This window comes from Tamandua tetradactyla, chromosome 2 (genome assembly GCF_023851605.1).
Source record: "Tamandua tetradactyla isolate mTamTet1 chromosome 2, mTamTet1.pri, whole genome shotgun sequence".
Lineage (NCBI taxonomy): Eukaryota > Metazoa > Chordata > Mammalia > Pilosa > Myrmecophagidae > Tamandua > Tamandua tetradactyla.
The window spans coordinates 182,337,155-182,364,731 of NC_135328.1; the positions used below are offsets into that span (position 1 = coordinate 182,337,155).

Consider the following 27,577-nt stretch of genomic DNA (forward strand, 5'->3'; position numbering starts at 1 on the left):
TCTGGTGAGCAGTCACATGGGACACAAATATCTTCATGTTCTTTGCCCACTCAGAAAGGTCTATCCACATACCTCTTCCCCAGACCTCTTTGTTGCCAATTTTCCAATTGGACTTGTTCCAAGTCCCAGCCAAACCATTAGCAACAGCCCATGAGTCAGTATACAAATGCACCAATGGCCAGTTCTCCTTCCAAGCAAAATAAACAATCAGGTGCACTGCTCAAAGTTCTGCCCACGGAGGGGATTCCCCTTACCACTGTCCTTCAGAGACATTCCAAAAAGGGGCTGCAGTGCTACAGCTGTTCACTTTCTGGTGGTACCTGTATATTGTGCAGAACCATCTGTAAAACGGGCCTGCGTTTTCTCTTTCTCAGTCAGCTGATTGTAAGGAACTCCCCAAGAGGCCATAGCTATGGACTGGGAAAGAGAAGGTAATGTGGCAGGAGAGGGGGCCATGGCATTTGGGCCACTTCAGAATCCACTCAAGCCCTCTCTCATATAAACCATTTCCATTTTATGGAGTGCCTTTATGCATGCCCAACTTTATGGCTTGGTGGGTCAGACAACAACCAGCTCATGATAGATAACTCAGATCTCATGGAAACTTGGTGGCCCATGGTTAAGCATTCAGTCTCTTCTAAGGCCCAGTAGAAAGTCAAAAGCTGTTTCTCAAAAGGAGAGTAGTTATCTGCAGAGGATATGACCAAATGTTCTAGTCTGCTAGCTGCCGGAATGCAACAACCAGAAATGGAATGGCTTTTAAAAAGGGAATTTAATAAGTTACAAGTTTATGAGAAAATGTCCAAACCAAGGCATCCAGGAAAAGAGACCTTGGCTCAAGAAAGGCTGAAACACCCAGAACACCTCTGTCACCTGGAGAGGGGATGGCTAGTGTCTGCTGCTCCTCATTCCAGGTTCATTACTTCTAGCTTCTAATGCCAGTAGTTTCCTATCTAAGCATTTGTGGACCTTCACTCAATTCTCCTGGGGCACAACTCTGAGTTTGGGCTAGCTTAGCATCTCATGGGAAAGTACATGATGATCTCTGCTAGGCCCTACATCTCCAGAAGTCTGAGTCTTATGTTGGCTCTATCACTGCTGTTCTCCTGCTCTCCAAAATGTGCCCCCCCACACACATTTTTTTTTTTGGGGGGGGGGGGGGACATGGTCCAGGAATTGAACCCAGGTCTCCCGCATGGAAGGAGGGCATTCTAACCACTGAACTACAGGTGCACACTTGTTTCCCCTTTTAAAGGACTCCAGTAAACTAATCAAGACCTACATTGAATGGGTGGAGTCACATTTCCATCTAATCAAAAGGCCACACCCACAACTGCATGTGCCACATCTTCCTGGATATAATCTCTTCAAAAGGTCATGCCCACAACTGGGAGCATCACATCTCCTTGGAGATAATCTAATTGAAAATTTCGACCCTATAGCAATTAGTCAGGATTAAAAGAAAGGCTGCCCCCACAAGATTGGATTAAGATTAAAACATGGTTTTTCAAATTGGCACAACCTATCCCCAACATACTAACCATCTTTACATATCTAGTCCTTTCTCTTTTCAGTGGCAGAACTGTCCATCCTGATCTAGGCTCATTTTTGCCTGTTTCTAAATCCCACTCCAAAGTGCTTCCTCATGGGCTCTTTTACCTTTCTTTTCTTTACTTTTCTGTTCATTATCCCCTCTCTACAGATCTGTTGCTCTTGGCTCAAGATGTCTCTGATCTTAAAAATGAAGATATAAAAATAAATCTCCTTCAACCCACGATATCCTTCTCAAACTATTCTCTCACTTGTCTTCCAAGCACCTCAAATCACTGCATTTTGACTTTTGCTCACACCACTGTACTCAAGCGCTATTGACAAGGGCACTCAAAATGTCAAATCCAGCCAGACATGTTTCTGTTCTTTTTACATATGATCTCTCTGGTGTATCTGTTCAGCCCTTTCTTAAAATGTTATCTTTCTCTGTTCTGTGATGTCACTTTATTTAGTTTTTACTCTTATGTTCTTTGATCTTCTTAGTGTACCTCCTGAGATCCTCTCTCTACAGGCCTTTCAAATGTTCTGTGCCCAAGAACTTTGCCTTTGGCTCTGTGCTGGCTTGAAAGGATATATGTACCCTAGAAAAGCCATGTTTTAATCCTAATCCCATTTCGTAAAGGCAACCATTTCTTCTAATTCCTATTCGGCACTATATGCTTGAAACTGTAATTAGATCATCTCCCTGGAGATGTGATTTAATCAAGAGTGGTTGTTAAGCTGGATTAGGTGGAGGCGTGCCTCTACCCATTTGGGTGGGTCTTGATTAGTTTCTGAAGTACTATAAAAGAGGAAAAATTTTGGAGAATGAGAGAGATTCGGAGAGAGCAGAATGACATAGCCACAAGAAGCAGAGAGCCCATCAGCCAGCGACCTTTGGAAATGAAGAAGGAAAACACCTCCCAGGGAGTGTCATGAAACATGAAGCCAGGAGAAAAAGCTAGCAGATGATGCTGTGTTTGCCATGTACCTTCTCACTTGAGAGAGAATCCCTGAATTTCATCGGCCTTCCTGAACCAAGGTATCTGTCCCTGGATGCCTTAGATTGGACATTTCTACAGATTTGCTTTAATTGGGACATTTTCTCAGCCTTAGAACTGTAAATTAGTAATTTATTAAATTCCCCTTTTTAAAAGCCATTCTGTCTCTGGTATATTGCATCCCGGCAGCTAGCAAACTAGAACAGGTTCTATGTCTTTCACATTATCATGGTTATCTATAGCTTAGGATCTGACATTTTCAGTTGAAATCCTGGCTCTATCATTTCCCGATCGTGTGACTTAGACAAGTATTGTAGCTTTTTAAATACTTACTTCCCCATCTATAAAATGGATATAAGGTAATGACTATAGCTCATTGAGTTGTTACAAGGATTAATAATCCATCTCTGCTAATCTCCAGATCTATTCTATTTTAGAAAAGGTGGGAAAACCCCACAAACACACTGAAGTTAGAACAAATACTGGTATGTGTGGCAGACTTTCAGTGTTCTTCAACATTTATTCTCCCTTCTTCCACAAAAATGAAATAGCTCATATTTTGAGCAGCTGCTAATAGAGTCATGTGACTAAGCGCTAACCAAAAAGATGTGAATGGAATTATGTTCCACTTTCAGGAAGTATCCTTGAAAAAATAGGATACCCAAGAAATGGATACTCCAGTACATAACATAACAGTTTTTAATCCAATCTCATGGGGGAAGACCTATTGTTGGGTGGGACCTTTTGACTAGGTTGTTTTCATGGAGATGTGACCCACCCAATTCAAGATGCCCTGTATGAAGAGAATACTTTACTGGAGCCCTGTATGAAGAGAATAAAAGGCAGAAAACATAAAGTGAGCTTAGAGCTGACACAGAGAACAGAGAGATAAAACTAAGTGACAAACATTTAGAAATGCTAAGCTAGAGATGAAATCCAGAGTCTGCCCCAGAGAAGCTAAGTGGGACCCCCAGACACTTAAAGAGAAAGCCACTGGAAACAGGAGCTGAGAGAGCCACTTATGAAACCAGAAGCCAGGAAAGAAGGACAGCACACTTCCCACGCAGGAAGTCTGCATGTCCCAGAAACCCCAGATACCATCAGTCTTTCTTGAGAGTCAAGGTATCCTTCTCTGGATGCCTTAATTCAGGACATTTTCATGGCCTTAGAACTAAAAAATTGTAACTTAATAAATCCCCTTTGTAAAAGCCAATCCATTTCTGGTGTATTGCATTCTGGCAGCATTAGCAAACAGAAACACCCCCCCTTTCACTCCTTCCTCCTTACTACTGATTAGAATTCATACAAGATAGCTAAAGCTTGAGCAGCTACCCTGGATATCCTCAGATGGAAACCACATGCTATGGATGACATAATATGAAAGAAGCTGTCTGGGTCTCTGGCAATTTCAAGATGCTGCCCGACCAGCTCCGGACTTTTATGCAAGAATAAATTTCTATCTTTTCCAAGCCATTATTACTTTGAACTTTCTGTCACTCACAGCTAACCAACCCCAACTACTAAATGAGGATTATTGAAATAAGATACAAATGCGTACGCAGAAACTAAACATGGCTATAAAGGAATTGGATATGGAACTGAACAGTCATTAACATCTCTCCTGTACCATGGGTTTTTTTGTTTTGTTTTGTTTTGTTTTGTCTCTGGGTTTCCCTCTGAGTTTCCCCCATTTACTTGCTTCTCTACATCAGTGGATTTTCCCTGCTTGCTCATCTGCAAAGCTGAAAACAGCCATTCAAGTTCTAAGCCTATGTGATTTTTCATGTTGAGCCATTTGTGCTAGTTTGCCAAAGCTGCCAGCTTGCAACACACCAGAGATGGACTGGCTTTTAATAAAAGGGGATTTATTTAGTTATAGTTCTTCAGAGGAAAGGCAGCTTTTAACTGAGGTTTCTTCTTACATGGGAAGGCACAGGGTGATCTCTGCTGGTCTTCTCTCCAGGCCTTTGGGTTCCAACAACTTTTCCGGGGGTGATTCCTATCTGCATCTCCAAAGGCCTGGGCTGAGCTGCGACTGCTGAGTGCCGATATGAGGTATGCTGAGCTGTTTGGACTCTGCTCCACTGAGCTCTCTCATTTAAGCACCAGCCAATTAAATCAAACATCATTCATTGCAGCAGGCATGCCTTCTAGCCAACTGCAGATGTAATCAGGATCAGATGAGGTTCACATGCCATTGGCTTAGGACCACAGCAACAGAACTAGGCACCTTCACCTGGCCAAGGTGACACCTGAATCTAACTACTACACCATTTCTATTTCTTTATCTCTTGGTTCAAAATTTTGAGAAAGATCATTAATAGTTGTTGTTCACCCAGTGAATTTTACCCTCCTCTCTGAAGTCAACTGTTTATTCCTTATTCATTTAGTTGTGGAAGTATGAGAGCACATACGGCCACCTAAGCATTAAGCAAGGTTTTGCAGGGAATGGTATGTTCCAAAGAGTGTGTAGGCTAATAGAGCAATACAAAATTAGTCTGCTGTTTAAAACCAATACATATACAATTGCCTACTGAATAACTCAGTATGAACAATCCACTCATCTTTCCCTCACATCTGTTCCTTCTGTATTGCATAGTTAATAAAATCACCAAAGATACTGTCTCAAGCTAGAAAATTGGGAATCATCTCCCCCCCCAACCTTACTTATTCTATTCTCATTCCTAACCAGTCATTGAATTCAAGGATTGTATCTCTTGCATCATTTTCTAATTCAACCTTTCCATATGTAGGTTTGCTGCCTTGGTTTAGATTATCCTCACTTTTTGCCAGTTTAGTGGAATAGCATCCTTAACTAGTTCTCTGCTGCCAGGCTGGCCCCCATCTGATCTGTATTCCACAAAGCTGCCAGACTGATTCTTCGGAATGCAAATCACTTGCTGCTTTAACATTCTCATTGCTTTCAGAAAAATTGCAAACTCCTTAGTTTGGCCCCAAAGATTCTTCACAGTCTGGTTCCTGGAAGGCAAACTGATCTTTTCCCACTCCTTGAAATAAGCTCCTTATGGCACTATACTTATTGATACCCATCACGCTGCTTATATTTTCATCACTTTGAAGATTCTCTTCCCTCTGCCAGGAATGGTGCTGTAAGATTCCATAACTAACATGGTTAGTTAGACTCAACGGTTAAGTAATTTGAAAATTCTAAGAAGGTGGATCTTGATGTAACATAAATCCATTCTTTGAATTAAAAATGCTCTAGCACCTAAACTATGCCTAAAATTACCCACCCAAAAAGAGTATACAAGAATACTATTCTCTCCTTAGATGATATTGAATAATTGCTTATTAAGTATTTTAAAAATCCACTCTCTGGGAAGATGTGCATTCTGTAATGTTTTTAGGTTTCAAAACGTCTAAATATAAAGAATGAGCTGGCAAAGCTGTCAAAGCAAACTAAGGCAGAGGTAAATACCAAATGCAAAGAGAACAAGGAAAATGGGTGCAGAAGTATTTCTACCTGCTCATTTTCTCTCACAGCAGGTGCTCTCAAAGTATAGTGAAGGGACCAGGACCATACTTCATGCTAAATCACATTTCCTCGCTCTGAGCAAAGGATAAGCTTTAGATCTCAGGGCATGGTCTCTGAGTGACACTTGGGAACAAAGTAAATGGCACGGCCTCCCAAACTGAAACATCCAGTTGTGTGGCATTTCAGCCTAACTTTTGTTTCTTCTGTCTATACAAGTATAATTTAAAACTTACAGACATATTAAGTACAATGTGTAATAAATATTGTTTTTTATCTTTTCAATTTCTAAATAAAATGAAGAAAAAGATATTTTAGTAAAAGCTAAAGACAATGTAGCAATGTGGAAAATGTTTAAAATATAAAATTAAATGGGCAAACACCATGATTAGAATGATGTAAAAAATAACAAGTGAGCAAGGAATGACACAGAACATAAAAAATGCACTGTTGATATATTAGGGTAAGGTTTTTCAACATCTGCACAACTGATATTCTGGGCTGAATTATTATTTTTGCTGCAGCATCCCTGATCTCTACCAAACAGATGAGTAGCACATCCCCAGCTGTGACAGCCTAAATGTATCCATATATTGCCAAATGTCACTTAGGGAAGGAAAAGCAAAATCGTACCCCCTGGATTTAGAACTACTGTGTAAAGGTGATAGGAAATACTTTTTAAAATATATGTTAACGTTGCTATGATAATGTTTGTTTAAATATATATATATTGGAAGGAGAAAGGAAAGCTCCTTAAAATCTGATGCTAACAGCCAGATCTTTTTTCAAGAGTTAAAATTTATCTAGTTTTCATTTAATGTAAAAAAAATAAAAAGGCTGCAAAACTTGTTTTTCTTGTTTTCTTTTCCAATCTATTATCAGAGAAAGTTGAAGTTCTCAGTATGCGGAAACTTGACCTGGCTCTAAGCTTAAGATATCACAAAATTGGCCTGAGAAATCAAAATATCCAAATCATTCTAGCTTCAAAAATACCTGTTAAAAATGTACATTTTATATAGCCTCAAAATAAGGTTTACATTTAAACCTAAATCCTGAAGAATAAATATTAAGATTGATATTTTAAGACAAATTAAATTCAAGTTTTCCTAAGCTAGTGTCTAAAATAAAACTGCACTAAATCTAAATTAATCTTATTCTATGTCTAAGGCCCTTTGTTCCAGTCTCATTAGAACCGGTGAGCATGTCTCGTTTATATATTTTCAACCATTTCTCCTCATTGTTTCTGTTTCTTGGCTCACACAAAAGCATGTTTTCTGACTCAAAAACTGACATGAAGGGGAGGTAAAAGCACTGCTTCAAGCATTTTCTCCCCGGAAAATTCTATGGTTTCCCAGGTGTTCCAGCAATCTGAACTTAAAGTTGAATACCTGTTATGCAATCACTTTAAATGATATTTTCACATCAGTACAATGTATGCCTAATATCAAATTCAGTTAGTATAAAGAATGAACAACCTTCTGTTCTTTACATAAGCCCAAAATGCAACTTTGATTTTTCAAAACACACTAGACTTGCAGTAATTTAATGTTTGTATTTACCAGTGTGCACGTCTCCATTCTGGTATCTAGTTTAATTGACACACAATGTCTGCCATTATGCAGGGAAAAAGGTAATCTGCCAAATGACCCCAGGGCTAGAGAACGTGAAATACTCAGCTACCCAAAGCACTGTAGCAGAAAAGCAGAAGGAAGCGGTCTAGAGATGACAGAAGGTGGAGACGAATGGACATTCAATATAATGTGCAGCGTGGACAGAGAAGGATGAAAATAGCTGTAAAATGAGGAGGTTGAGAAAACTGGTGCTCAAGGTGGTGAGAGAAATGGATGAAGTTGTGGCTTGAAAAACAGAAGGTAACTGACTTGATGACGTCTGATGTTGATACAAAAGGCCTCCACAGCTTCAGCCGGAATCAAGGTTCTGCATGACGAACATCGACCAAAAAATGAAAAAAATTAAATAGAAAGCAGCAGTTCGTTGTTCACAGGGCCTACATCCAGGGGACTTCGCAGCGGCCTTGACTTTCAGGCACAAGCGTCGCTCCAGGGGTAAGTGTCTTCATAAATAAACTGAGAAAAGGAACGCCTACCTATCTTACTGAGGGTGTTATAAACACACTATAAATAAAAGCGGGGACCTAATACTAAACGGCTGTGGCAGTCGGGTCCGGAGAAAATGGACGAATGTTCTTCACAGAGGCTCACTCCAACCCGGATCTAGAAAAGCGGAGCCAGGAGTTTCTCCCCCATAGTTTCGCGCCATACCGGGGAGAGAAGCGGAAAAGACCCGGAGTGCTGAAAAAAAAAAAGAAGGAAATAGGTGTTTTTCCTTCTCGGGGCTGAGGCGGGAGCCTCTGAAACCAGGCAGTAAAATTTCTTTTGCAGTTTGCCTTGAGGGTCCCAAGGTCACACCACTCCACTGCCGCTCAGCAGCGAGCAGCAGGTGCCTAAAGGCGTCATAGCAACCGCGCTTGCCGCAGATTCGCAGGCGCATCCTTCCGGCGAGAATCATAAATACGCGTACACCAATTGGCTCAAAGGGCTGTTCTTCCTGCGGAAACCACTGGGACCGTGCACACCATTGGCCTCTACTTAATGGGGCGGAGCCCTTCCGGCATTAATTATAGTACGGCTCATTCTATTGGCTTTGAAGAGCAGTATGGTTTTGGTTGTGACCATGGTAATGATACCCCGCGCAGAAAGACTTAAGTCACATACTTGCAATTCAGAGGATACATTTTGTCACTGGACCATATAGTTTTCAAATAACTTCCCGCCAGGCCTTCTCACCTAAAGCCCCTGCATACAAACCTCAGATATGTTTTTCTAGAAATAGTTTCATTCTTGCAAAATTAAGTAACAATTTTTGTGAGGGTGTTTGGTAAAAGAAAGGAAATACTAGGTCAGGAGTTCTGAATTTTCGGCTTGGATTTGTCACTATGTACGTGGGACACCTAGGATAAATCACAGCCATTTTCAACCGGACTTATTAGTAAAATGAAGAAACCAGACTTGACTAGAATTATCTCTAAGGCTGAAGTCCTTTGGAAAACTAAGCACTAAAAATGTGGTTTAGATAGCTGTGCTGGTTTGAAATGATGTATGTACCCTAGCAAAGCCATGTTTGAATCCTAATCCCATTGTGTAATGGCAGCCGTTTCTTCTAATCCCTATTCAATGCTGTAAATTTGAGACTGTAATTAGACCATCTCCCTGGAGATGTGACTTAATCAGTAGTGGTTGTTAAACTGGATTAGGTGATAACATGTCTCCACTCATTTGAGTGGGTCTTGATTAGTTTCTGAAGTCAGATGAAGAAGGAAAATGCCTCCCAGGAAGCTTTGTGAAAGGAAGCCAGGAGAGAAAGCTAGCAGATGATGCAGTGTTCACCACATGCCTTTCCAGATGAGAGAAACCCTGATCATGTTCACCATGTGCCTTTCCAGATGAGAGAGAAACTCTGACTGTGTTCTCCATGTGCCCTTCCACTTGAGAGAGAAATCCTGAACTTCATCAGCTTTCTTGAACCAAGGTATTTCTCCCTGGATGCCTTAGATTGTACATGTCTATAGATTTGTTTTAATTGGGACATTTTCTTGGCCTTAGAACTGTAAACTAGCAACTTATTAAATTTCCCTTTTTAAAAGCCGTTCTGTTTCTGGTGCATTCCAGCAGCTAACTAGAAAAGTAGCCATATATAATTCACCCTATGTAATGCAAAATAAAAATTTATAAATGATTCAAAACTTAAACATAAATCGCATTTATATAATTTTCATTCAAAGTGCTCTTATTGCAAGATTCTGGGTTAGTTCATCAAAGCTCAATTTTATTCATGTTTGGGGACCCTTGCTTTACAGTTCTTACATTGCTTGGTCTTGTAGATGATCCCCAAGATGGCCCTTTCTGAAGCTTTGCCATTTATACATACATTACCTGGAACTATCTTACACCTTACTTTGTAGAAAAGTACTTCAACCTCTCTTTCTGGCCCCAGAGCCCTTGCAAGTGTTTTTCTCTCATCTAAAATTTTCACCACCACCACCCCCTCCAACCCTCTTAACTTCTACATAGCAGTTCAAGTGTCACTTCCTCAGAGAAGCCTTACTTGGTTCTCCAATCTAGATTAAGTTCCTTATTTGCGCTCATTGACACATTTCTTTTCCTTCTCTCTTTACACACTTCCATTTGTTGTTTAAACAAAAACTCCTGGGACTTTTTACTTGTGTATATACTGTTTTTAAGTGCACCGAATGAAAGCTAAACTGGAAGGGAAAGCACTTTAAACCACTCCATGCAGGGTCGTTGTGGTTGTTTTTAAGCATTAATTACAAAGAATCTGAAATTGTTCCCAAATAAAGTAAACATGATAAAAAAGCAAATATTAGCATCACTTCAACTTTTAACCCCATTTGTCCCCATTTTATAAAACGACCATGACAGTCATCAGCCACACGAAGCTATGGATGCAGGGAAGAAAATCAATCATTTACTTGCTGCCATCAGTACCACAGACATTGTTGAGGAGCCCATTGTTTTTGAGGTTTTGTCAATTAGACCTGAAGTTAATTTGGAACCTTCATTCAAAGAGACTGCTGCTTTCAGTCTTGAATGCTGCCTTTGTTTTTCCTTTGCTCAAGTTTACAATTCAGATTTAATGAAATATTTCAGTGTATCTTGGTACCTCTGTTCAAACCTTTTCAGCTAAAAGATTCTACCACTATTCAACCAGACACATTGGACTACCCCTTCCCAGCTCACCCTATTAAATCACATGAATTGCACTGTAAAATATTTATGCGAAGCACAGTACATGTTTCTACCTAGTAACTAATGGTAGTTTTTTGAATTGCATTCTGGGCCATTCTGCAGATCATTTAGAACATTTTTCTGAACCATATATACTTCTTGTGTATTCTCAGTCAGAAATCCAGAAGCGCGAGAACAACTTTGAAAGCTTCTCAAGAATTTTTAAGGATTAAGAGTTCCAGCAGGACACTGGTATAACATCAATTTGCTAAGTGAGAAAAAGATTTGGAATCATTTATTGTGTGTGAATTATGTGACAGAGAATTATGTGACAGAATTATGTGAATTATGTGACAGACTGAAGTTTTATCATTGTCTTATTTAATCCTCACAACAAATGGCCTTATTTTAGAGAGGTTTATTATTCCCATTTTATAGGTGTGGAAACAGATTGTCACGTGGCTAAATTTACAAAACTAAAAGGTGGAAATAACTCTTAAGGGAGTGGGGGAGGTGGTGTCAAAGCTGACTCTAACCCATACTCTTCAACATACTGTAATGCCTCCCTCAGGGCAGAGGTCAGCAATTGGCCCCTGCATGGCCTGACTTGGAAGGCTAGGCTTTTTACTTGAAGAACAGCATTAAAATATTTGAAGGATAAATTGTTACTCAAATATGGGGTAAATCCAAGACAAGAAACAAAGATTAAACACAGTGGAAAACTCACCAATTTATAGGCGATTTATCTTCTCCACTAGTGTCATCTTTGACAAATTTCAAAAAAAAACAATACTTCACACTGTATCAACTTTTGGGCACATACTTTATTGCACTTAATTGTTTACACATTCATTTCCCAAACTAGACATATTTATTCACCTTTTTAATCTTCATAGTTCAACACAGGGCCTGGCACATAATAGGCACTTAAATATTTGATATGCAAAGCATGACCACTCATGCATCCATAATCTTCTTTTTACAGTATAAAGGCTGATATTCAGGCCCACAAGTGTATTTTAAGGGACAGAATATAACTCTCAATAAGTTTTTTTTTTAAAGGTAAAAAGTAATTGTGTTTAGTTCCAAAATCAAGACGCCATTCAGATGAGCATGTCAGGTGGTTTGGTCATAACCACTTTGCCTTCTTTCCATTTTTAATGATATGAAATGACCTTTAAATGTCAAATACCAAACACAGTCTCCTGCACACCACTGCTTTTTCCCTTCCCTTTGTCTGTCCTTATGAAAGGATTTTTTCTAGTTCTCACCATCACGATCTGTAAGAGCCCTGGTCCACTGAACAACTTTGAATCCTGTTAGAGCTTTTTACTTCAGTTTTTGCCACATATAAAAGCTGTGTGCCGAGACTGAAGATTATCCACTATCTTCTCTTCTATTTCTGTGCCTTTTTCTACTTCTTCGTCTGACAGCAATAACTTGGTTTCTGAGTCTTTGGTCACAATAACCACAAAGGAACGTCGTGACTCAAGAATGTTGGCCACCACCACTTGATGTCGATAAACTTCCAAAGCATTCCGTGCACGACCAATTACAATAGATGGGTCAGTTTCCAACTTAAAGGAAATTATAAATGCTTTGGGAGCCCAGTCTTTAACCAAGGGAGAAAGCATTTTTGGCACCATCTTCATTGTGATCTGTATTGGAAAAAGAAAAGCTTAATAAGCAAACAGAGGTCACAACCAACCAGGTCGATCTCTTCGGAAACTAAGGAAGTGGGGGCTTTTGCCTATACTGCCAATGTATAGCTGCATACAGCTAAAATCACTAACTGTGAGGATTTCTCAAAAAATTGTTGGCAAGGGTGATAAGGATCATATACCCCTTCTATGCTTCATTTTTCTCCTCAGCATTTATGATTATCTAACATAGTCTGTATTTGACTTATTTATGGAATATCTTCTCTGCAGAGTGTAAACAACACAAGAAGAAGATACGTTTGTTTTCTGCTATATACTACTATATTATCTGACATATAATAGGTATTCAATATTTGTTGAAAGGATGAATAAATGAGCTAAAAAAAAATCGGCAAGTACCCCACAGGTAGTTTCTCCTGTTTAAATTCTGCTTTTAACCCCCAACAAATGCTTAGGACCTCACCCAGGATACAAGAAGGCAGATCATCTCAACCACATTACTATTAGGAACCCTCTCCATACCTCTTCCTCAAACTACAGCAATAACCCACAATAGACACCCTCCACTCTCTCTCTCTCTTTAACCTACATTTCATACCAATGCCAGAATGTTCTTCTCAAACAAATACTTTATCTCATTCTCCTACTTATGTGTCCCTAGCTCCACAGGATAAAGTCCAAGCTCCTTAACAAGGAATACAAAGTCTTCTGTGAAATATGCTGTCTTTCCACCAACTTTCTCCCTGCCACCAGCCTTACCAAACCAGTTATACAAACTGTTCTTGTTACTATGGAACGACCTTCCCGACTTTTTCCAATATACCCTCTGTTCATCTTTTAAAACCCAGGTCAAAAGTCATCTCCTCTAGGAAGCGTTCCTTGACTCCCCCAGGAAGGAGTGATTCACTCACCCGTGCCCTGACTGCTCTTTGTACATACCTCTACTAGAGCATTTATCACTCTGTACTGTAATTATGTCAGTGTCCAGCTCCCTCAATAGACAGTGTGGTCCTTGAGGGAGGGCGGTGCCTTATTCATTTCTCTATCCCCAGTGCCTAGAACATAAGGAATGCAGAAAGGCCATCTCCAGGTCAAGAGGAAATTAACTCAAGATTGGTTACAGGGGAACAGATCTCTATAAGAGACGCCCCCATCACCTGCAGTGGGCCCCCAGATGACTGGATCTTGTGCTCAGGCATTTCAGAGACAGGAACATAGAAATCTGACACGGCCGCAGCCAGGTAAAACATCGCAGAGGGGCCTGCAAAGAGAAGCACAGGGTGTAACAAATCGGGGAAGGGTATGGGATCTGCTCGGGATTCCGGGCTGGGATCTGTGACTAATCAGGAGGTAAGGGGAGAAGTGACTGGAGAGTTAAGATCTGCCTCTAGGCAACTGCCAGTATAGCCGGTGGACTCTTAGGGCACCCACCTAGCGGATTGAGCGCCTGAGCCGCAGCCTGCAGAAGATGTAAATAGTCCGCCAAAGTGGTGAACTCTACGGCCAAGAAGGTGCCGGCAGCCGCAGCTTCCTGGTAGGTCCGCAGAGCTTCAGCGAATCCCGGCAGCATCTTCTCCTCGGCCTCCAGGCACATCAGGCCCGAATGGGCTGGGCCTGAGGGCCGTAGAGCCAACAGCCAGGTCTGGGGCGGGAAGCGGTAGGCAAACGGAAAGGCAGAGCGAGCACGGTACAGGAACAGGACCCCGTAGCCGGCGGCCAAGAAGGCCTCCGCCGAGGCTGCGCCGCGCCGCCCGCTACTGAAGTTGTCCAAGAAGCGCACTGGCCGTGCTTCCAGGGGGACCTTGGTGCCCCCTGACGTGACCAACACCACCCGCCTGCCCTGCGCGCCCAATGCGGCCGCAAAGCGAGCCATAACCTCGGCACAGCGTGCAGCCCCGGGAGGCTGGGGAAACTCGGCGACCAGGTCAACTTCCGCCATCTGTCCGGGCGCGCCGTCCTGAGCCGGCGTCTACTCCCCCGCGCCGGCGCCACGCCCCCTTGCTCCATACCTCGTCTGTGCGCAGCCGCAATAGCGAGTGGGCGGTTCGCTACTTTACGCTCGGCGTAAAGTCACTACCTCTCGAAATCTGGAAATGTGGGCTTTTTCGCTCTAGAACCTATCGAAGTTAAAGTACGTGGAGGGGTATTCTCAGGGGAACTAGTCGCCTCCTGTTAGTTTCCTAACCTTGTGTAAAGAGTTCGCCACGTGTGACCCTTACCGACCTCAGTAAAGACGTTTCCGAACTTGGAGTCCCCTAGAGTTAGACTCTTCGGCCACATAACCTTTGGGAGTTGTAGATTTTGTTTTTCTTTAACTTCACAAATAGAATCCAGTTTTCTGTCGAGCCACGCCCCTCTCCCGCTCCTTGAAAAACTGGGAACCGGCCGTGGTGGTCACGTGACGCCGGGGTGCGGCGAGGGCGGCGGCGGCGGCGGCGGCGTCTGCCCACCGGGCAACCGGCCTGGAGATCAACACATCTGGCAGCAGCATGAACGTGATCTACCCACTGTCGGTTCCCAAGGGGCGCCGGCTCACCTGTGAGGTGTGCGAAGCACCAGCCGAGCGAGTGTGTGCGGCCTGCACAGTCACTTACTACTGGTAGGCCTGGAACGTGGCACTCAGGTGCCGTACCTCCCACTCTCTCCCTCCCAAACCCTTCCCTGGACCTGAGTTCCTTGTGTGAGTACCCAGGCTCTGCCAGGGACCCCTGTTCAAGACAAGTCCTTAAGACCCCTGTGGCCTCGTCTGTTCCTCCTCCCCGTCTTAGTCATCCATCATCAAATGTTTATTGAGGGCATACCCTGGGCTATACACTGTTCTAGATGCTGAGGTTACTGTGTCAAATTCATTAGGTCCCTTAAAAACCTAACATTTTGATAGTGGAGAAAGAGAAGTAAACAGATTCAGGAACGAGAACTTCAGAGAGTAATAAATGTGGTAAAATGTGATGGGAGGTTAGGTGGACAGCTGCTGAGCTGAGTTTAGGCAACAGAGCCTAACTCTATTGATGATTTGAAGATAAAGTGGGAGCTATCCCCAGTCCACCAGCCCATGGAAATGGCTAAGTTGTGCAGCAAGGCTCAGAAGGGTGAAAGACTTTGTGTTTGAGGAGTAGAAAGAAGACCAGTCGATCTGGTGCATACCCAAGATGGGGAATGTTTGGGGAGGGTAGTACCGGATGAGGTAGAAACATCCCTGGGCCTTTGCTTCATATTAGATCCAGTTTCGGACCCGACGTAAAAACAGTTCTGTTGTTGCCTTCCAGAAACCTAATCCAGGTCTCACACTGACTTGTGTTTTGTATTTTTTTTTTTTAATGTCACAATGCACACCTACATGACAAGTGCTGTCACTCAGCTTGCTAAGCCCTGGGACTGCTGAAGATCAAAACGTGGTGACTGATATCTACAAAACTAGGTTGGTAGAAACTTACTAGGTGAACAATGAAAAGGAGTAGGACATTCCTGCTGTGCAGGACTGCTTGGGCAAAGGTTGAAAGAGTTGGCTAAGAGCTGAGTGAAGAAGGTAATAGTTGAAGGAGCAGTCAGTGTTTTTCAAACTGCAGGCCAGGACCAATTAGCAGGATATAAATAAGTCTCAACTAACTTTTTCTTTTTCTCATGGGCAGACACCGGGAATCAAACCTGAGTCTCGGCATGGTGGGTGAGAACTGCCTGCTGAGCCACCATTGGCCCACCCTCAACTAACATTTTCGATTGTTTCTTAAAACTATCCAGTGTTTGTGTGTGCATGTGTGTGTGTGTGTGTGTGTGTGTGTGTGTGTGTGTGTGTGTATGTACTATTAAAATATATTTCTTATTGTGGATTGAGTCAAATGGTTTTAAAGACATTGTGATAGGTAGTGGTAGAAGTTTAACGAAGAAGATGTAAATTAGGGCCAGATGATGACTTGAGATCGGGACCAAGAAGTTTGGACTTTAAATTCTGGGAAGCCCATGGATGGTTTTGAGCTAAGAAATAACATGCTCTCATTTGTGTTATGGTAGCAGCATAGAAGATAGGAGGAAGACGGAAAAGGCCACATAATCAGTTAAGAAGCTGTTGCAGTGGTTCAAGTGAAGAATGATGGGGCTTAATTTAATTTTTTTTTGAGGGGTTGGTGTGTGCATGGTTTGAAAATCAAATCCAGGTCTCCTGCTTGGCAGGCAAGCATTCTACCACTAAACCACCCATGTACCCGAATGATGGAGCTTAAATTAAGATGGTGGCTCAGGAAACTGAAGAAATACTTCAGAGGTAATATCACTGAGACCTGGGGAGCAAAGGAGAAATCAGAGTCAAGAATGACTTCTCTGTCTTCTGCCTGCTACTCACCGCTCTTAAAAGAAAAGCTAAATACATAAACATGGTTGGCAAGATCTTTCAGAATGAGCCACTGGTTACTGCTGCAGCCTTACCCCTTTTCCTCTTTTTTGCTATGCCTTTGTCACACTGAAAATTCATCTCTTTCCTTATGTCCCGTTCTGTATCAGTTCAAGGTCTTTACACATATTGTTTCCTCTCCTTGAACACCCTTCTCTCTGCATTTCACCTCACTAACTCTTCTTTGTCCTCCATGTTTCAGGTTAAGCGTCACTTGGTCTAGGAAGCCTTATTTTATCCCCTCCACCTTTACATATCTCTCTCAGATTAGGTTTAGCAGCACTCTGTACTTTCCCTATTCTATCACTTATGACACGGTATTGAAATCTGTTGTTTATCTGTTTTCCCCAGGAGGCTGTAGGCCACAGAGAAAGCAAGGATGGCATCTGTGTTTTCATGGCTGTCTCCTTTTTGGTGACTTCATTGCATTTAGAATACAGAAGTTGTAACAGAACCTACAAAACACTGCATGATCTGACCCTCGTTACCTCTCTACCTCATCTCCCACCACACAACCTCTTTTCCTTGTTTTAGCCACAAGGGCTTTCCTTCAGTTCTGATTATCTGCGCCCTTTCCCTCCTCAGTTTTTTTTTTTTTTCCAAGCTGTTCCCTCTGCCAAGAATGTCCCCTTCAACTACAAACCTTCCTTTTGTCCTTGAGTTCTTAGCTTAAATGTCATTTCTTCAGAGAGGTCTTTCCTAAAAATCCAATCTAAATATCCTTCTCCCATTATTCTCTCTCAGAAGTACCATTTTACTTCATACTTGTTTGATGTTTGTGACTATCACTAAACTTAGCCCTAGGACATAGCAGGCACTCAATGAACATTTGTTAAATAAGTGAACTTCTATAATGGACCTAAATACTGAGAAAGGGAACACAGGGAAGAGATGATAGGTGATAGATTTGGTTGGTGACACAGTGTGAGAGACCTTTAGGTCACCTTGGGAGAGATGGTCATGTCTGACCCTCAGGAGGAAGATTAGAGCCCTTTGCCTGGCATGAGCACCTTAAAATGCCTTGGTCTCCTGCATCCTCCCCAGCCAGAAGTAATTCCTTTTTCTCACTCACTTTGTAGTTTCTTTGAACCTCTCAGATGATTCTTATTTTCTGTCTTTGTTTTGGTTCTTGGCAAGCGTGTTATCGCCTCGATTTGATTATGTTCTGTTAACATAGGATATTATGTTGAATGCTTGTAGAAGGACTGTCAAATGTCTATCTTTTGATCTCTATCAGATCCATCTGTGTATGCCCCATGATCTCCAGCAAAGTGTCTTAAAATGGTTGGCACTAAAAATTTGATGGATGAATGATCACCTTTTATACTCATTTTTAAATATATCTTCTTTCATTTGCTTTTAATTCTCTGTAAGATCATCGTCTTCCCCAACCCCCTACCCCCACCCCTTTTCTCCAGACTTTTCTGCCTTCATGTTCTAGGGGTTTCAGTGCTACAGTTTTTCAATTCAATAAAACTGAGGTAGTTGTTCTGTATCTCAGAGGTGTTTGTTTTTTCATACCTCTCCCCTATATGGTTTTGATGATTAAATGGAAAGCATCTAGCATTGTGCCTGGGATAAAGTTGGCACTCAATAAATATTCATTATTTTCCCTCATTCCAAATTTAAGGAGTGGGAAGGAAAGTCAATTGGAATTTGTAAAAAAAAAATTTTTGCAAAAGAATTTTTTCCTGATTATAAATGTAATTCCAGTTCACTACAGAAAACTTGAAAATACAGAAAATAAAGAAAAATAAACCATTCACCCACATCCTAGAGATTAATAACATGGCATTTTGGTGAATTTCTTCTGTTCTTTTTTTATAAATGTATTTATTTCATATTCTCTGGGTAATGCTGTGTATATTGTTCTACACTAGATTGTTGACTATGTTCCCAGGAAAGGAATGAAACATTTTTAAGAAAAGGTAGTTTCATTGAAATTCACACTGAAACATTACTGACAGGTAAAAGAGGCTTCAATTATGTAGGTTAGAAAATCATAACATATAGATAAGAGTAACTTTCAATAAGTACCCCTTTTCCTTTTAGTTAACAGTGAAGCACAAATAAAAATACCTTCATTAGCCAGGAAGGGAAACCTATGAATTGGTAGGATCTGCAGTGAACTGGAGAATGGATGCCCTGCCTAAAGACATTCAAATTCAGTAAATGTGCATGTATTTGCATGTATATGTGTATATGTGTGTATGTACACCTGTCTGGCTATAAGCTACTTGATTGTGACCCCTAATGGAAGACATATTTATCAACTCCTTTATGCATGGCCCTGTGCTGGTCTGAGGGGTGAAGCAGATGAATAAGAAGGGAACCCACAAATTTATAAAGTGGACAGGAAAGATACTGCAAATGCTTTCAGCAGAACAGAAAGGAAAGTTAAGTAAGTTAACATTTCCGTTGCTCACATGATTACTCAAGCCCCTGTTTGGTAAATACTTTGTAGAACTCAGCTATTTCTACATCCTAGCTGCTATGTTCTTTTATTGATCTGCTTACAATAATTCCCTACCCAAGAAAATAAATGACTTTAAAAAATATTTTTAGTCATTTCTATGATAGCAGTCATAGTTTGTAAAGAAAATACTTTGTTGCAATTTTGTTGACCTATAGACAGGGAAGGGGAAAGAGTAGGTGGCAACAGCCACACACATTCATTTGTGTATTATTTGTGGCTGTTTTTGTGCTGCAACTGCAGAGCTGAGTAATTGCAACAGAGACCATATGGTTCTTCAAAACTAAAATATTTACTCTCTGACCTTTTACAGGAAAATTTTGGTGACTACTGGCCTAGCATATTGTTTTATCTTCCTTTCTTTTTTTTTAAGATAGGAAATTTCATTTTTAATCAGTCAAAAATGAAAAGGTTCTGGACAGTATCAAATTCCACGTACCATAATATTATAGTTACACATTAAATATAATTGCTATCTATACATATACAAAAATAAAAATTCTATTTCATACAATTAAACCCTTTATGGAAACCATTTTAAAATTAAGCAGAGGGCGGGCCGCGGTGGCTCAGCGGGCAAAGTGCTTGCCTGCTATGCCGGAGGACCTCGGTTCGATTCCCGGCCCCAGCCCATGTAACAAAAACAAAAAAACAAAATACAATAAAACAAGAAAATGTTTAAAGATGTTTCCCTTTCTTCCTTCCTTCCTTCCTTCTATCCTTCCTTCCTTCTCTCTGTCTTTCCTTTAAAAAAAAAAAAAAAAAAAAAAATTAAGCAGAGACACAGAAAAAGCCTAGAGAGCGCATCAAAGCTAAGATGAAATTAAAAGAAACTCATAGAGGACCAGAGAAGCTAAGAGAGGACTCACAGAAGCTCAGAAGGGAAGACACTGGAACCAGAAGCTGAAAGAAATGAAACCTAGGAATAAAGGACCAGCAGATGTCGGCCATGTACCTTCCCATGTAACAGGGGTATCCTGGATGCCAGCAGCCTGTCTTCAGAGTCTAGGTATCATCCTGTTAATGCCTTAAGTTGGACATTTTCATGGCCTAAGACTGTAAATTGTAAGTTAATAAATCCCCATTGTAAAAGCCAAACCATTTCTAGTATATTGCATTCTGGCAGCTTTAGCAAACTGAAACACTGTATGTAAATTTCTCCAAGGATAATAGACCATATTGCAAAAGAAAAGGGAAACGGTGGCTTTTAAAACAGCAATTTAGTAGAAGAATGGATATTTTCTCATGCATGTGAAGCAAATTAAAACTTCTAATTGTTTTATTTCATTTTTATTTCTTAGAAATATAAAGGATTCATAATTGTTTTGGTAAAATTAAAATAAGGAATAGATTGAATGAGCAAGGATATTAAAAAGTTTTTAAGTCAAAATCCCCAGGTGGGGCCCTGAACAGGTTGCTGCCTTACTTTTCCTCGGTTTCCAAACCAAAATTGAAAAAAAGTGGTTGACTTTAGCTAGCTAATGGAGAATGAAATAGTCATGAGCTTTGCTTCCTGTATGCAACAATTGTTCTTTCAAAAATGATGTTTATTCAGTGGAAGAATGCTCATCTTCCATACGGAGACCTGGGTTCAATTCCTGGACCTTGCACCTAAAAATATAGAGATATATATGTTTATGAGTACTGTAATTGTATTCTGTAGAATGACAGGGAAGGTTTTTGCCAACCCAGAAGACTGCTCATCCTTTGGCAAAGGAGAAGATGCCAAGAAGAACCTAATGACAGATGACAGATAGAATGTATAAGAGTCCATCTGAATGACTTTGAAAATATTGTGCTATATCTTGGTATTGGCCTTCTGTATTCCTTGAGAGAACCAGATCTCTCTACAGCTATCCTGCTCTTCAGAATCTCAGTTGGAGCACAAATGTACTACACAATTGCATATTTGACACCCCTTCCCCAGCCAAATCGAGCTTGGCATTTTTGTTTGAATATGGAGCTACTTTTTCAGTGACTTACAGGGTGCTGAAGAATAAATTGTGCCTGTAAAGAGAATCATACAACTCAATAGCTAACTGCCTTTTCTTAAGAATTTTGTATTTTCAATTTATAATGACTACTTTCTTAGGTTTTAGAAAGGAGAGGATCAGAGAAATTAAGAAGTAGGAAGACCTGTTTCGAATATTAGCATCAACAATATCGTTCATTCTTGTTTTATATTTGCATAAGAAATTTAGAATAATCATTCTTGTATTTTGCCTTATTCATAAAGTACTTCATTATAAATTTTGATTATACTGTAATTTGTACTTTCACTCATTTTATACTTTAAATCTATAAAGAGTGATTACATGTAGGATAAACCTACATTTCTATATTGTTGAAATGAATATATGAAATAAAGAATTTAAAAGTAAAAAATAGTCCCCAGGCAGTGTTTTAGTTTGTAAGGTGCCAGAATGCAATATACCAGAAATAGAATGGCTTTTAAAAAGGGAATTTATTAAGTTGCAAGTTTACAGTTCTAAGGCCATGAGAGTGTCCAAATTAAGTCACCAACAAGGTTAGCTTCACTCAAGGAATGTCAGTGCCATCTGGAATAGCTGTCAGCTGGGAGTCACGTGGCTGGTGTCTGCTGGGGTCTTGGGTTCTGGATACCTCTTTCAGCTGGAAAGGCACATGGCGATATCTGCTATCTTTCTCTCCTCATTTCATAAGGCTTCCCTGGGGATGCCTTCCTTCCACGAAGGTCTCTGGCTGTATGGGCTCTGTTGGCTCTAAAACTTTTCCTAAAATGGTACCCTCTTAAAGGGCTCCAGAATGTGACCCCACCTTGAATGGGTGGAGACACGTCTCCATGGAAACCATTTCATCAAAAGTTACCACTCACAATCGGTTGGTCACATCTCCATGGAAACAATAAAAAAGACCCCACTCAGCAATACTGAATGAGGATTAAAGGGTATGGCTTTTCTGGGGTACATAATAGCTTCAAACCAGCACAGGCAAGGATTAGTGGACCCCAAATTCCCAAGATTGAATAATCTGGAGAGGAGAAAATATTAGGGGAAACAAATGCCAAAGAGCACTGGCAATGGTGGCTGACAGAAGATAGAGAAAATGCATCATTTCCTGAGAACAGCAAAGTTGATTTCCTCTATGCTTATGCCTTGAGAAGGACATAGAGAGATATTATTACCCAAAATTCATAGATGAAAAAAGGATGCAAGAGGCAATATGATTGGTCAAAGATGAGAGTTGGATCTAGAACTAACATTCAGGTCTTCTAATGTCTGTCCTATTCTCTAGCAGCAGTGTACGTGGGAAGTGTAGCCTTTGGTTTTTCAGCTGCTGCTGTGTTGGTCCAGAGAATGAGGGAGACAACCCTAGGGTGAAGGACCAAGAACTTCAAGCTCTCCTCCAGTCTCCCTGGGCCAGAGAGTGGAGGAGGGGTGTTGTTCTGCCTGTTTACATCTTAAAATAGGGAGAAAGTTGATCCTTACTCTCCATCATTCTCCCTCCCCACTGGGCTCCTATGAACAGAAACCCACAATTTCTCCCTGTGGTTGTTTGAAGCTGTATATACCTCAGAAAAGATCATGTGCTGAAAAACTCAGCTAATCCATTTCCATGGGATTAGACCTGTTATAGGTGGGACATTTTAATTAGGTTATTTCAATTGAGATGTTACCTGTATCATTCAAGGTGGATCTTAATCCCCTTACTGGAGTCCTTTATAAGAGGATAAAGAAGGAGACACAGAAAAAGCTCCAGAGAAGCTGAGAGAGAAAAGTCAGAAGCTAAAAGGCAACAAAACCAGGGAGAGATGTCACCATGTGCCTGGCTGTGTGACAGAGGAGCTGAGGATCACTGGTAGCTTGTCTCTGAGGAGAAAGCATCACCTTTTGATGCCTTGATATGGACATTTTCATGGCCTCAGAATTGTAAGCTTGTAAGTTAATAAATTGCTATTGTAGAAGCCAAAAAAAAAAAAAAAGCAGAACTTTTCATTATGAGAGGTAAAAGTTTCCTTTGGAGATTTAAAACAAAATGCTAAATCTAAAAACATTTTCCTTTCTGTCAGCTCCCAAATTAAATCTACTTAAAACAGAACAAAAATTGACAGCTTGGTCACTTACTACCTAAATAATATTATTCAAGGAGTGTACGGGTAGTTGAGTGGTTGAGTTCTTGCCTGCCATGTGGATTATCTGGGTTCCATTTCTGGTCCATACACTCAAAAAAAAATCAACAAATGATGCCGCAATAATGAGATATTCACATGGAAAAAGAATTAAATATGACCCCACTGCATAGCATACAAAAAAAAAAAAGAAAGAAAATAATATTGTTCACACCTCTCTTAAATCCTCTAGTTTTCCAAGTATGGTCATACAACTCATATATTCCACAATACAGTTCTAAACAGAGTATTTAGGAAAGACTTTTTTGTCATGTGGCACAATATTGTTTTATTTCTTCTATACATTTTGAAATAAATATCAAGTTTTTGTTTTGTTTTCCTCTAAAAGTCAAAAATTACAATCTACAGTAAGGTAATTTTGACTGTACTAAAACTGTGTGAAATATTTTATCACAAAAGTAAAGCTGGTAACAAATTATAAAAGGAGCAAGTACTCAAACATACTTGGGGTTTAAAACTCATCAAGAAAGAAATATTTATAATGGAGTTGTCTCCCATACTCTGTAGCTTCAGTGACAAGAAACAAATCCTAGTTGTCCAGAATCTTTGCTTCAGAGAGCTTTTTGCTACTATTTAAATCCATTTCATCAGTGAAGACCTCCTCTTGGGCAATGCCCTGATTATTAGATACTACCCAAGATAACATCTCTTGGGGACCCAGCCTCCCATGGTTATCTTTGTCATAATCATTCATGAATCTGTCTTTCTCAACCAATACCCATTCTGGATCTTCATTGCAGTTGGATTCCACCTGTAATCATCAAGAAATTCTTCCAAACTACAAGTCCATTACCACTTTTGTCAGGTTCTTCTAAAGCCTCTTAGACTGACAAATTCTGTCATATAATCACCGTCTTCAGGATGCTCAAAAGCAATACAATCTTTAAGACTCAAACCAGGGCCTCAATTCTGCTTAGCTTTTTCAAATCACTTCCAGTCCTGTAAATGAAGGTACCTGAAAGCCTCCTTTTCTGCATCATCTAGAGCAGTGTTCTCATCGAAATCGGTCAAACAGTTCTACATCTGAGTGTTGCATTCATCCCATGCACCCTACCATCACTTTTTATCATATTCCACAAACTGTTGTTTTGCTTCTTGTATAGCATGTTTAAAAAAAGCATTTGAATTCATAAAGTGAATTCACTGTCAGTGAGAAAGCCATCTGAGTACAAGTCAATTTTCTTTATGACTGACTTCAGTCTTTTCTGCTGCTCTTGGGGATTGAGTTTAACATATTCATTAACTTCTTCCTTGAGCCCAGCAGCACCTTGCTGTCTTGTTGCTGCAGCGCTCACCTTGCAAGGGTGCAGGTGATTGGCATTCCAGTGGTGGCAGCACAGAGCAGCAGCCCCAGTGCAGGAGCTCAACCAGCCATGGACACAGAGCTAGAATATTATTTTCAGTTATAAAATATGCATAAATGGAATCAAACTGTTAACTAATTCACATTTAAGTGAGAATGTATGATAGGCAACTAGAAATGCAAAAACCTATGATTGTATGTACCTAACAACAGAGTGTCAAAATATATGAAGCAAAAACTGAGACAACTGAAGGGAGAAATAAACAATTCACTAGTAGTAATTGTAAACTTCAATAATGAATAGAACAAATAGGCAGAAGATCAACAAGGATATAAAAGAACATGAATTATTAACCAACTAGACTTAAAAGACATCAAAGAACACACCATCCTACAAAAGCAGAGTATGTATCTCAATATCCCTTATGAATATAGATGCAAAAATCCTCATCAAAATACTAGCAAACTAAATCCAACGTTATATAAAAAGGATTGCACACCATGACCAAGTGGGATTTAGCCCAAAAATGCAAAGGTTGAGCCAACATTCAGTGTAATCGACCATATTAATAGAATAAAGGACAAAAACCACATCATCATCTCAATAGATGCAGAAAACATTTTATGAAATCCAACATTCTTTATGATAAAAACACCCAACAAGGGTGGGCAATGGTGGTGCAGTGGCAGAGTTCTTGCCTGCCATGCTGGAGACCTGGGTTCGATTCCCAGTGCCTGCCCATGCAAAACAAAAAAAAACAAAACAACAACAACAAAAAAACACCCAGCAAGACAGAAATAGAAGGGAACTTCCTAAACTGGGCATATATGAAAAACCCACAACTCACATCATACTTAATGGTGAAAGACTGAAGGCTTTTCGACTAAGATCAGGAATGAAACAAAAATGTCTGCATTTGCCACTTCTATTCAGTGTCATACTAGAGATTTTAGCCAGGACAAATGTGCTGGTTTGAAAGTGTTGTGTACCCCAGAAAAGCAATGTCCTTTATTCCTGATTCAATATTGTAAGATAGAAACCTTGGATTAGATTATTTCCATGGAGACTGACCCACTCAACTGTGGGTGTGTTCTTTTCATTAAGTTACTTCCATGGAGGTGTGGCACGCCTAACTGTGGGTGTGGCCTCTTAATTAGATGGAAATATGGCTCTGTCCATTCAAGGTGAGTCTTGATTAGTTTAATGGAGTCCTTTAAAAGGGAGACATTGTGCAGAAAACAGTTGCTAAGAACCGACAGAGAAGCAGACATTTCAAAATGCTTGGTGTGCCAACTGAAAGCAGACACCTAGACGTGAATATGTGGAGATGCAGAGCCCAACAGATGTCACCATATGTCTTCCCATGAAATGCTAACAAACCAGAACCCAGGGGTGTCCCAGAGGAGCTAAGTGAAGGCCCACAGATGATTAGAGAGGAAACCACTGGCATCAGAAACTGGAAAAAATAGAACCAGAAACAAGGACCAGCCAATGTCAGCCAAGTGCCTTCCATGTGACAGACATCATCCTTCCTTGAATCAAGATATCTTTCTCTGGATGCCTTAACCTGGACATTTTTATGGCCTTAGAACTGTAAACTGGTAACTTAATAAATCCCCTTTTTGAAAGCCATTCTATTTCTGGTATGTTGCATTCCAGCAGCATTTAGCAAACCAAAACAACAGAAAAGAATGTCATACAAAAGGCGGCATTATTGGAAAGCAAGGAGTAAAACTATCTCTTTTTGCAGATGACATGATCTTATATATGGAAAACCCTAAAGAATTCACACCTAAAAAAAACTGCTGCTAATAAATGAGTACAGCAAGGTAGCAGATACAAGATCAATATACACAAGTCAGTTGTAGAACTAACAGCTAGAGAACAGACAGGAAGGCAACTGAGATGGTGATAATATGATGTAAATTACCTGGGAGGGTCTTCTACACCACATAGGGAGGCCCTGGTTGCAAAAGCTGAAGAACTGAGATACAGAGGACTGGAGACCATCCAGCTGGTGCAAACAGCCTAACACACCCCTTTCCAAATGGAAAATAGGAGCCCTCAGGAGTGCATGGACCAGGAGATTGGGACTAGGAATTTATCCAAGCCTAGGAGTTAAACCAAGCCACATTCCTTGAATGTGCTATCCTCAACTATGCAGCCCCATCACCTACGACTCACCCCAGACTCCACACACCTGAACGTATCATCCCCTCTCATGCGGTGCACCCTGTCACCACCACCTCCACCCCTGCATGTACCCACCGCATATCACCACCCCAGGCGCTCTCACACTTGCTCCAGCCCAACCCATCTCTCCTGCACAAGCCCAGTCTCTCCCACCCTTCCCAAGACCACCCCCTCCCACCCCCCTGCAGTTGTCACCAGCGCATAAAGGCTGTGGGCACTTACATTCATTTCCAGGCTAAACTCGCCCCTAGCCCATACAGTCATGCAACACATACACCCACACACACACCTGAGTTCTGTGCATGTGTACATCAGTTTTTGGCCCTCCCAGATCTGTGCACGCACAAGGCCCCTGGTGATGCCCTCCAGCTCTGGGTGGTGCTGACCTACGCAGGCAAGCCACCCCCACCCCATCTCACACAGCTGCAACCCTGTTGCCCCTCTTGCCCCTGAGCTTTGTGCATTCACATGCAAGGGCCCCATCCCCCAGACCAGCTCACACCAGGGCCTAGCTTCCCAGACCCGTGTACCCACATAGCTGCATCCTCCCTGACACAGGGTATCTACGCATTTGTGCACTGATTTCTTGACCTCAATGCATCAC

The 27,577-nt window shown here is 40.9% G+C and overlaps 3 protein-coding genes and 2 pseudogenes across 7 annotated transcripts in view; 2 read left to right on the top strand and 3 right to left on the bottom strand.

The window, feature by feature from the left end:
* Nucleotides 1-8,515, bottom strand: part of CCDC30 (coiled-coil domain containing 30) — a 238,769-nt gene extending 230,254 nt beyond the window's left edge. Inside the window, exon 1 of the mRNA XM_077150019.1 lies at nt 7,905-8,515. The gene's annotated coding sequence lies outside the window, so the exon portion shown is untranslated. The remainder of the gene's footprint in view (nt 1-7,904) is intronic.
* Nucleotides 8,516-11,594: 3,079 nt separating this feature from the next.
* PPCS (phosphopantothenoylcysteine synthetase) lies at nt 11,595-14,757 on the bottom strand. Of its 2 annotated transcripts, XM_077150031.1 has the most exons (3): nt 13,883-14,757; nt 13,609-13,712; nt 11,595-12,448 (listed from the first exon to the last, which is right to left on the bottom strand). In XM_077150031.1, exons 1-3 carry the CDS (start codon nt 14,388-14,390, stop codon nt 12,125-12,127), a joined length of 936 nt encoding a protein of 311 aa, XP_077006146.1. In that variant the 5' UTR covers nt 14,391-14,757; the 3' UTR covers nt 11,595-12,124. The 2 variants fall into 2 exon arrangements, with proteins under 2 accessions (XP_077006146.1, XP_077006147.1); XM_077150032.1 differs by lacking the exons at nt 13,609-13,712; nt 13,883-14,757 and adding an exon at nt 13,391-13,546.
* Nucleotides 14,454-27,577, top strand: part of ZMYND12 (zinc finger MYND-type containing 12) — a 67,509-nt gene continuing 54,385 nt past the window's right edge. For 2 of the 4 annotated variants that reach the window (XM_077150027.1, XM_077150025.1), the window contains exon 1: nt 14,454-14,582. Coding sequence is in view for 1 of the 4 variants with exons in the window: in XM_077150024.1 (XP_077006139.1) it covers nt 14,941-15,050 (110 nt within the window). In the remaining 3 variants the exon portion in view is untranslated. Of the gene's footprint in view, nt 15,051-27,577 lie in introns of all 4 variants that reach the window. The other 2 variants (XM_077150024.1, XM_077150026.1) reach the window with 2 other exon arrangements.
* Nucleotides 20,690-21,461, top strand: LOC143663401 (microsomal glutathione S-transferase 1 pseudogene; annotated as a pseudogene).
* On the bottom strand, nt 23,928-27,003 carry LOC143654723 (reticulocalbin-2 pseudogene; annotated as a pseudogene).

Coding starts and splice junctions, on each gene's coding strand:
- PPCS (XM_077150031.1), bottom strand. CDS start 14,390: ATGGCGGAAGTTGACCTGGTCGCCGAGTTTCCCCAGCCTCCCGGGGCT. Junction 13,713..13,882: donor TCAGGCGCTCAATCCGCTAG/GTGGGTGCCCTA, acceptor TTCTCTTTGCAG/GCCCCTCTGCGATGTTTTAC. Junction 12,449..13,608: donor CATCTGGGGGCCCACTGCAG/GTGATGGGGGCG, acceptor TTTCCAATACAG/ATCACAATGAAGATGGTGCC.